This window comes from Rhinolophus sinicus, chromosome 10 (genome assembly GCF_057876585.1).
Source record: "Rhinolophus sinicus isolate RSI-liver-muscle chromosome 10, RSI-T2T, whole genome shotgun sequence".
In the NCBI taxonomy this organism is placed as follows: domain Eukaryota; kingdom Metazoa; phylum Chordata; class Mammalia; order Chiroptera; family Rhinolophidae; genus Rhinolophus; species Rhinolophus sinicus.
Genome location: NC_142510.1, coordinates 18450752 through 18461375, shown reverse-complemented (window position 1 = coordinate 18461375; position 10624 = coordinate 18450752). Strand labels below are relative to the sequence as shown.

Here is a 10624-nt window from a genome sequence, read left to right as displayed (position 1 = left end):
ATGGCCAATACTACAACCAACCACCTGGGTTCAAGGACCTGATTTTCCGACCAACTTTTCTCAGGATTCGGGAACTGAAAGGCAAAAAGAAAAAAATTCCCGAGAACAGGCAGGACTTCTCACCCAGAAACCCTACTCACGCCAACCTCCAGCTACTCACAGCAGCCCAGTTCCAGGGAGAGCTGTTCACAATCTTAGCTGTAGAGGGCACAGCTCACTGACCCATGTGGGAATTGAACCAGCGGCCTTCAGGTGTTAGGAGCACGGAGCTCCAACCACCTGAGCCACTGGGCAGCCCCAACAATTATTTTCAACGTAAGTGGATTAAATACTCCAATCAAAAGATGCGGGGGCGGGAGGTGTGAATGGCTAAGAAAACAAGACCCTTACATATGCTGCCTACAAGAGACTCACTTTAGAGTGAAAGACACACAGACGGAAAGTAAAAGGATGGGAAAAGGTATTTCATGAAAATGAAAAAAAGCTGGGGTAGCAATACTTATACAAAATAGACTGTAAAACAAAGGCTATAACAAGAGACAAAGGACCCAGTAATCCCACTTTGGGTAATTATCCAAAGAAACCCAAAATGCTACTTTAAAGGGATGTGCTCATCCATACGTTCATTGCAGCATTAGGTACATAAGCCAAAACATGAAGGCAACCTGGGTGTCCATCAAAAGAGGAATGGATAAAGAGGTGGTACGTTTATACAAAGGAATATTACTCAGCTGTAAAAAAGAATGAAATCTTGCCATCTGCAACAACATGGATGAACCTAGAGGGCATTGTGTGGTGTAGTAAGTCAGACAAAACACAAATGTCATGATTTCACTTATAAGTGAAATCTAAAGAACAAAATAAACAGAACACTCATAGAGAACATTATTTTTTTAATTTTATTGGGGAACAGTGTGTTTCTCCAGGGCCCATCAGCTCCAAGTCGTCCTTCAATCTAGTTGTGGAGGGTGCAACTCACTGCCCATGTGGGAATTGAACCAGCAACCCTGTTGTTCAGAACTCGAGCTCTGACCAACAGCCATTTGGCTACCCCAAAAACATTTTGATGGTTGCCTGATGAAGGGGGGTTGGAGACAGATGAAAAAGGGGAAGGGATTAAAAAGTACAAATTGGTTGTTACAAAGTACTCATGGGGATGTAGGGTTTAGCATAAGGAATACAGTCAATAATACTGTAACATGATGTCAGACGGGTACTAGATCTACTGGGGTGATAGATGGGAGCGGGTATGGGTGAAAAGGGGGAAGGGATAAAGAAATACAAATTAGTATAGTCATGGGGGATGTGAAGCAAAGCATAGGGAACACAATCAATATGGAAATAATTATGTATAATGCCAGGTGGGTACTGCTGAATAACTGATGCACACCTAAAACTAATATACCAGGGGTGTCAAACATACATTTTAAGAGATATTAACACTGATAGTTTCTCAAGCAGTAGTTCGCTGTAATCAGAAGTGTGTGAACACTGATGGTAACCACTTTGAGCTCCTCTTGTAACTGCAGAAGTCAAACATAACTTGTATTCGTCTTTTGTTATCGGTATATAATTTTTTCCCATCTTAAAATGTGTATACATTTTATTGGCACCCTCTGTAATGCATGTTAACTATATTTTAATAAAAAAAACTTAATTTCAAAATCAAAATTTCTTAAATGAAGAGGTTTTATAAGCACTCAGGGCCCCAAGGTAGGAAAGGGGGCCCGAGTTCTAGGACTGGTTACAGATGAGACCACACATCTCACACTGAGTTGAACCTCTTACAAACTAGTAGAGGAAGTGAGATCTGGTTGGTCATTAGGAGACGGCAAGCGGGAAGCAACATGCCTAAAGATGTGTTTACGGTAGACGGGTGGCTCAGTCGGTTAGAGCTCTGAGCAATGGGGCTGCCAGTTCTATTCCCACATGGGCCAGCGAGCTGCGCCCTCCGCAACTAGAATGAGGTCAATGAGCTGCCGCTGAGCTCCAGGATGGCTCACTTGGTTGGAGCGCGGGCTCTCAACCACAAGGTTGCCAGTTCGACTCCTTGACTCGCGCAAGGGATGGTGGGCTGCATCCCCTGCCCCTGCATCCAGCAACAGCAACTGGACCTGGAGCTGAGCTGCGCCCTCCACAACTAAGATTGAAATAACTTGATTTGGAAAAGTCCCGGAAATACACTGTTCCCCAATAAAATGCTGTTCTCCTTCCCCAATTTAAAAAAAAAAAAGGCAAGGCACCTAGTGCTTGAAGACTATAGACTTGTTAGCCATTCAGTAAATAACGTATTCCTCAGAATACAAGACTAGTCTAAAATCCTCACCAATCGGCACCATGACTGGCTATTACTACTGGCCTGGCTGTTCCAAGAGACTGCAGTGAGGAGCAGAGGACCCCAAGTCCAACCCTCAAGCGTCTCACTTTCTCACCAAGGTGACAGCAGGATCTACTCCACAGAACGAACATTTCCTCTATTTGTCTTCACCCATTCTAGAAAGGCCCCTAAATTGGACCTACCCACTGACCAAGACACCCAGGACTCCACTTCCTTTTATTTAAGGGCTAGCCAGTAACACTTCCGAAGCCCATTAAAGGACCTAAGAATGTAATGCCAACAGCCTGTCAGTAATCAGATCTCACAAGGAGCTTCAGCCTCCTTCACCCCCAGGAGCAGGGACCAGGGAGCCACAACAGATTCCTACTAGGTGAGGTGGAAAACAAGCTTATCGGAAGACACAAATCAGGCCATTCAAACCAACACTTAAGGAACAGAAGCAGCCTAATTGCACCAGAATGAACTAACTGCTGCTACATCCTTGGCTGTGAGGGTTTCTCATGCAGACCAAGTTCAATAAGCCATCAAAGCTGTTGCCTGTCAGCCTACTCTTGGTTCCCAAGCACGTTCAGTAGGGACAAAGCCACAGCCTCTGTCTGAAGTCACCAGACTAGAAGATGAATCAACTCTTCTCTAGAAAAAGCCTCCAGCAAACTTGACAATCAAGAGGAAAGCACTTCCCAAGGAGGGCCCCCAGGCATTTGAGCTATGTTTCTGCCAGCGAAGTACTTTCTGCTGTTGGCTGATTTTCAGCTCTGCATAACTAGTGTTTCCCTGAAAATAAATACCTAGCCAGACATTCAGCTCTAATGCATCTTTTGGAGGAAAAATTAATGCAAGACCTGGTCTTATTTTACCGTTACAACATAAGACCAGGTCTTACAATTTTTGCTCCAAAAGACCCATTAGAGCTGATTGTCTGGCTAGGTCTTATTTTCAGGGAAACAGTAAGATTCACGCTCAACTGAGTGGTAGGCACAGACAAGTTTTATAAACTCAAGACTTGGGAAACAGAAAAGGGTCTCTGGGGGTCAGGGGAGGCTTCTCATAAGGCCAAGGCACTGTGGTGAGATTGCAACTCATTGGCCCCACACTCTCCCCAGGTGGGAACACTGCCCCCTTGAAAGGAGAGCCCTTTGCACCCCCCACTATTAAAGGTCCCCACTCAAGCCTCAAAGAACAGCTACGACCACAACCCTCTGAGTACAGGCAGGAGTGGCCCAGATAGACCAGTCTCCCTACAGTCCTCTGCCCAAGCCCCACCACCTTCAGAAACGGGGCGCAGGGTCACTTTGAAATACAAAGTAACGCCTCTACCTTCCTTCCCTTACCATCTCATTCCCAGGCCTCGTCCCTCAGATTTAGCCTCTCCTTCAGGCCTGAGCAGGGAGATGAGTTTGTTCCCTTCAGAACAGATTTCAGAATGAAAATGAGGTCACAACACTAGGGACTCTATCCTGGCTCTATCGTTTCGATTCCCAGAGCCACATACCCCATACACGTCACTTTCGGCCTGTAAAGCAAGCGAGGTCACAGAATCTCTGCAGTGAGCAGATTGCTGTTATTCTCCTTCCTGCAGAAGACCCCAGTGGGTTGGCCATGTGGTCAAGTCTGAACACTGTCTGTGCCAAAGACAAACCTAATTTGTTTGAGCCCCACGCTGAAAAAAGTGACAGAAGAGCCAAAAGTACCACTTCAAGAGGTAAGGCTGCTATAAACAGTAAACTCATTTTAAGACCAGCATGTAAATACATGTGGCAAACTTGCTGGAAGTTTTGGGGCAGTTAGCAAATTTGGGGCAACACTCATGACAACACACATGCTCTTTGCTGACCCCATTCACACACCCAACTTCTGCGATGACAGGGAAGTTTCACCTCTCCTTTCAAGGACATTGCTTGACCGTTCCCCCCTGGACCAAGTATCAAACACTTTTTTATTCAGTTACTGCCTTGGAGGAGGATCCAAGAGGAAAACTCCCCACATTCCTGAGGAGGGGGAAGAAAATTTAACTAAAACGATGGTTTTTAATGGAATCCAGAAATATGGTTACAATTACATAGTCCGACACAAAAACCCGTGGGTGATCAGGAGTTGGAAGGTTACAAAATAATGGGGGTAACACTGGGTGTAGAAGAAAAGCTGTTCGAGCCTCAAGAGGCAGGCTAATAGGGCCTCTCCCTGCGATCCTGTCTGTGGTCACCCCTGCAAGAAAAAGTACCCATTAAGGTCTGAGTCCCAACGTTTTACCCTCCCACCCCCCAATCCTAGCCCGACATGTCTCATCTCTGTAGGTATAAACAAGAGAGTCTACAGATCCGTTTCCTGATCATTTCCTTCCCTCCTTCCCCACCCACTCTGCTGCTCTCACAGCTTTCCAATCTAGCCCTCAAAATGAAGCCACTTCTCAACAAAACCTTGCTATCCCATGACCTCTGTTCAAGTACGGTTTTGAGTTTTACTCACCTGGAGTCCATCTTGCCAGGGCCAAAGCCACCTCTGTCCCCACCACCCCGGCCCCCTCGGAAGCCCCCGCGGTCCCCGCCTCGGCCTCGGTAGCCTCCCCGATCGTAGCCTCCTCTGCTACCGCGTCGATCATCTCCATAGCTACCCCCTAGGACCAAAGAAACATGATGTGTCACACCCCAAAGTCCCTCCCACCTTCCCTCGAGCCTCCCTGCTTAAAATGAAGGGCTTGCTGATCCCAAACCCTCACCCCAGGTGTACCTCTCCCTTACCCATGTGAGAGCCTCCTGGGCCCCCTCCGGGGCCGTCTGGTTTAGGGGCCTTACATTGGTTGCATTCATTCCTCCAAGAGAAGTTCATGTTCTCACATGTACTAAAGAAAAGCAAGACCATTAGTTTGGAGGCGTGGTGAGTAGACCAGACCTAGAATTAGGAGCAGACCCGTGACCTTACAGACACAGTGAGAAACTGAGGCCTCCAGCAGAACCAGAACAAAACGTACAAATTAGTCCAATACCTCCCACCACAGCGACCTCACCCAAGAGCAAGTTCTCGGCCACCTGTCCCATCAATGTGGCCTTGACACTCATTAGCTTCGAAAACACATGCCTCCACCACAGTCCCAGAAGACTCACGTGTGAGGGGACAGACAGAAACATGAGGCCCCCTCCCCTCACTCACGGGTTGGGACACTTCCAGTCGCCAGCTCGTTGCTGTCCCCCGCCACCGCCGCCGCCGCTGGGGAATCCACCCCGGCCCCCACCACCTCCACCGCCTCCACCGTAGCCTCCACGGCCCATGGGTCCTGGTGTAGAGACAAGCGTGCGTCCAGTCTGCGTCCCAGCTCAGCCAACCTCACCGCCTCCTCCACACGAGCCCCACCGTTCTCCCACCCGCCCATCACTCCCTTAGTGGCATCAGGACAGCTCACCTCCGCGCCCTCGGCCTCCACGCCCATTGCCACCGCCCCGGTTGAAATCTGCTCGCCGAGTAGCAAATGAAACCTTGATAGGATTCCCAGAGAATTCTTTACCTACAGAAATAAAGGAGGTGTAAAAGGGAGGCTTTTTATGAAGACCCACGGGTCCAAAAGAACACTTGGTACAATCAACGAGGGAAAACTGCCTTCCTGGAAGGTTTACAATCTGAGACGTAAGCAAACAGAAGACGACCGGAGCAGCAGGTCCACACGTGCTGGCAGACGCAGCCCGTCTCCCAAGGCCCGTGTGTCCTCCCCCTGCCCAGCAGCCCCCACATACCGTCAAACCAGTCAATCGCCGCTTTAGCAGAAGGCGGGTCATCGAACGACACCGTTGCCTCTCCCTTCAGCTTGCCGGTCTCCCTGTCCGTGTACAGATTAATCATGGGCTGTCCCGTCTTCTTGTTCGTCTGAAAAAAGCAATACGAGGTCACATCAAGGCTTCTGGGATATGTAGTCCCACCAATTCCCAGCTTCCCCCTCCAGGACCGGGGACTGATCATGGCCACATCTCAGATCCTCTTCCTAATGTCCACTTCCTTCCTCACAGGCAATGAATGAAAGCCACTGATGTTGTCCCTTATCATATTAAAAGATTAAACTAAAGATTGTAGACTACAAGTTAAACATTTACGGTGCTCCTTCTTTTCATTGATTGTGCTTTGTGTTCTGCGAATTCTTTTAGCTCATGTTCTCTACTCAACAAACTGAGCTGACAGCCACCTCCTTTTACTAATGTCTTGAGATCCAAAAGCCGGCAGCATGGACAGTTACCCCCCTGCCCCCCCATTACCTTAATAATGCCGATCTGCTTGAAATAGTCGGCCACAGACTCGATGGTGACATTCTCGCCTAGGCCCTGCACGAAGATGGTGTTGTTGTCGGAATTGTCCTGTTCTGTTTGTGGAACGTTCCGGAACGCAGGAGGAAATGTGAGTCAGAAGAGGGAAAACAAAGCTAGAATGAGTCCATGACTCTTAACCTAACTTTAAGAAACACCCTATAGGGGCAGCCAGATAGCTGTCAATTAGAGCACGAGCTCTCAACAAGGTTGCTGGTTCAATTCCCACAGGGGATGGTGGGCTGCGCCCCCTGCAACTAAAGACTGAAAATGGTGACTGGACGTGGAGCTGAGCTGCACCCTCACTGAAGGACAACGACTTGGAGCTGATGGGCCCTGGAGAAACACAGTTCCCCAATAAAAATTTAAAAACGCCCCACATTAAGCTTTCAAAACGACTGTGGGAGGAAACCATTGATCAGTGGTTTCCGACGTACGTTCATTTACAAACCACCACTAACTACAGCTACACCTAAACTCGCTTCCTTTTCCTTCTCCAACCCTGCTTTTTCACATTCCTTTAAGTTTCAAAGAGCATCCAGAAGTGCTGATACTGCTTTAGCCCTTTTTTAATGCTACCTGGGGACTCACCAGAGTCATGGCGTGATCCTTGGTCCCGAGGGCCTTAAGTGACATGAAGGAAAAAAAAAAAACAGGGAAAGAGAAGCGGTTAGTCAACAGGTAGAGACAGACAAGGAAAAAAATTATCAAATCCAAACTCTTGTAAAATATAATTAAGTGCTCACAGCCTGACTTCAAACCCTGTCCTGGGTTGCCTGCCCAGAGAATCCTAGGCATGGCTGGGGAAGACACAGGCCCCTTTCCTTCAGATCTGTATGTAACTTGAGTCCGCATAAGAACTCCACACTTCAGAAAATGCTGCCTCCCCCAGCTCAGGCTGGGAAATGTCCTCAGCGCAGATGGGGGTGGCGGGGGCAGGAGGGAAACCCATTGAAGTTTTAACAAACCAACTCATAGCTTGGCCCTGGTCTCTCACCCGGAGAGAAACAGGCTTACCACCAGCAATGTGATATGCATCCATCCAGTTTCTCCAAACTTTACCACCAAAGACACAGATTATCCCTTGTGGAACAATTTTCAATTTCATCTTTAGAAACCATTCTTTAAAACCATGTTGTTTCCCCAAAACCACTTGACAATAAGAAGACATAATAGCTATTGTATTTTTAAAGCATGTCCCAGGGAACAGACCAGAAATCTTATTTCCATAATGCAGCCTCTTTTTTTTCCAGAGACCATGTTTGACCAAAGTTTCTCTGAATTCACCATATAGAAATATTATACCCACATTAAATGACACCTAAATCATGAACCGGGCCTTTGGCTTTAAATGGTGAGACAAATCAAGAAACCTTTTGTTAACCAAACCAGTAAAGTTCCAGCTTACTGGGAGACTTCTCAAATTTGCCATTCTCCATGAATTGTTTGTGCCGTTTAAGACCTGGTTATTTCCCGTGAGCCACACGCTCCCAAGCTTTCTTGCAGTGCACACCTTCCTTCCCACAGCTAGTTCCTATGTGCCCAACTGAGTTAAGTACGTGTACGTAGAATTGAATTGACATCATTTAGGATTTAATATATAAATACACCAACATCACCATCCTCAGGGCAGGGCAGGATTTCACATCCCTCTTCCAGAATTCAAACATTTGGAGGTTGTTACATACACATATACACACACACACACAATCACACACACACAAACTAGCCTTGAACACACTGACCAAAAGGACCTAAAGCCAAGTTGGTACGTGTTCCAGCGCACACTCCAGTTTTTCATAATGGTGACCACTAATGCCAGGTGTGGCGACACTGTCAGGCCTACTAAACACCGCTTTGTGACCCTGGGTCAAACCAATTTGGTACAAGACCACAGCTGAGTCTGCCTTGGCCTGCCTCCAGGTTAGCACGCACCTGGCAGCAGGTGGAATTCTACCCCACCCCTTCCTGGAAGTGGTTCTGGACACTTCAAACCTTCGACACTTAAAACACGCTAAGACATCTGCAAATGAACAATCAGACAAAGCATTGCTGGGAGTTGGGAATTTTGGAAACTCTGTTCACTTACCACCAAATTTATTGAAGCCACCACGGTCACTTCCGCTGGAGAAGACAAGTTAGAAGAAAGGACATGAAGCTTCCAACAGCTACAAAAGGGCGTTTTTTTTGTTTGTTTGTTTAATATTCCCCAAACAAGGGTATGTGTTTTGGGAAAAAGATGCAAGTGGCTAAGATACATTCTCCTTCCTGACCACCCCTTGCCTGACCTTTGAGCATGTCACACACACGTGTGCAATTTCTCAGACACAGTTTTTAAGAATTTTGCTTTAAAAGGTTATATGTCTATTTCCTCTAGAAAAAAAAATGACCCATTTTCCTTGGTTGTTCTTCCGACGTAGATGTTTTTTCCTCTTGCTGCATGTGGTTGACAACCTAGTAGTTGGTTTAAAAACTACCCAGTTCACCCAGTAGACATTTCACACCAGGCTGGGGTAGCCCTGAACACATTTTTGTGGTTTTTGCTTTGAAAGCAGCAAGCAGACTCAACCCCCATTGCATAAAAAGTCAAAACCAAAGGCAATTTCCCCTAAAGCGAGACAAACTTAGCTAAACCCTATCCTAACTACTGAGCTGTTTTTGATCTCCCCCAAACCCCGGGGTCACCCCTTCTACACTGCGAGAAGAGCCGAGTATTTTGCAATGTCACCTTTCATACCTGTGGCACATAAAATGCAGAGCAAGTTAACAGTCACATAACAGTTGTTTTTCTTTTTAAAGTTTTGCATTAAACACACGCACACAACAGAGTTTTCCTCATTTTTGTATAGTTTTTGAGATTGCCCCCACCCACCTCTGAATACTTACCATATGTATATGTATATATATAAACTCTCATTTTAAAAACCTACTTTCTCCAAAAAAATGGAGAAACACACTGACATTCCTTCCCTTTTCAAGGGAGACAGGATATGGTCTTTCAGATCACATTTACCAACAGATTTGACGAATACTTTAACATCAAATCTAAGGTGTTACTTCAACTACAGCAGGAAGGGGAGGAAAGAAGGTCCAGTTGGACAAGTAACCAGGAGAAGGGGGACAGTGGAGCAAGTAGGTGGGACACCACTGTCAGCCGTATTTTGTCCAAAAGGTCTGCACACTTCAAATAGCCCCATAAACCAAGTCACAAACAAAATCATCAGTCAGTCAAATTACTGCAAATCAAGCTCGTGGATTCAAAAGACTACAGAATACGGGAAGAGTAGCCAATTCCTGGAAGCTAAAGTCAAGTTAACCATTAACAACTCCCCTTGAGGACACATGGGAATACAAGGTAACAAGTTTCCCTACTACCAGGAGTGGGATCATCAGTTTCCCTTGCAGAGAAAGAAGTCTTTACTTCCATGTTTCTTGCCTAAGATATCAATGACTCCAGCCCATACATACCCATGTATTTTTCGTTTTCCTTTGGAAATATAAGTGTCAGTACTCAAATCTCTATTCAGAGGTGTGGGTGGGAGTTCAGGCTCCCAAGTTGTCACAAAAATAAAATGGGGATGTTGGAAGAAACAGTCAATGCCCCTCAATGGAAGCCCTCACGAACCCCTAGAATAAGACCACCCATGCACTAAGTAAGAGACTAGGCTTCAAAAAGAGAGTCATGCAACCCCCACCCCCCACTGTGGCACTCCCTGGCTCACTAAACACCTACCCCATGCCGCCTCTGCCTCCACGACCACCTCCACGGCCTCTGGGTTCATAGCCACCACTGCTGCGGTTGTAACCGCCACCACCGCCCCGGCCGCGGCCCCCTCGGTCCTGCTGGCCTCCCCCGTAGCCACCGCCGCCGCCACCACTCTGGTCCTGACTGCCATAACCGCCGCCACTGCCGCCACCACTCATGGGGGACTGATCTTGGCCGTAGCTCCCTGTCACAGAAAAAAAGATACTTTAAAACTGAAATGGTATAAAAAGGCTC

General features: G+C 47.0%; 1 protein-coding gene across 7 annotated transcripts in view; it reads right to left on the bottom strand.

The window, feature by feature from the left end:
* Positions 1 to 4255: 4255 nt before the first annotated feature.
* Positions 4256 to 10624, bottom strand: part of FUS (FUS RNA binding protein) — a 9481-nt gene continuing 3112 nt past the window's right edge. For all 7 annotated transcript variants that reach the window (XM_074322659.2, XM_074322660.2, XM_019717298.3 and 4 more), the window contains exons 6-15: positions 10358 to 10574; positions 8714 to 8748; positions 7216 to 7248; positions 6577 to 6680; positions 6064 to 6193; positions 5736 to 5837; positions 5486 to 5609; positions 5077 to 5177; positions 4805 to 4952; positions 4256 to 4543 (exon numbers count right to left, since the gene is read on the bottom strand). In XM_074322659.2, the coding sequence (XP_074178760.1) occupies positions 4504 to 4543; positions 4805 to 4952; positions 5077 to 5177; positions 5486 to 5609; positions 5736 to 5837; positions 6064 to 6193; positions 6577 to 6680; positions 7216 to 7248; positions 8714 to 8748; positions 10358 to 10574 (1034 nt within the window). In that variant the 3' untranslated portion in view covers positions 4256 to 4503. The remainder of the gene's footprint in view (positions 4544 to 4804; positions 4953 to 5076; positions 5178 to 5485; positions 5610 to 5735; positions 5838 to 6063; positions 6194 to 6576; positions 6681 to 7215; positions 7249 to 8713; positions 8749 to 10357; positions 10575 to 10624) is intronic.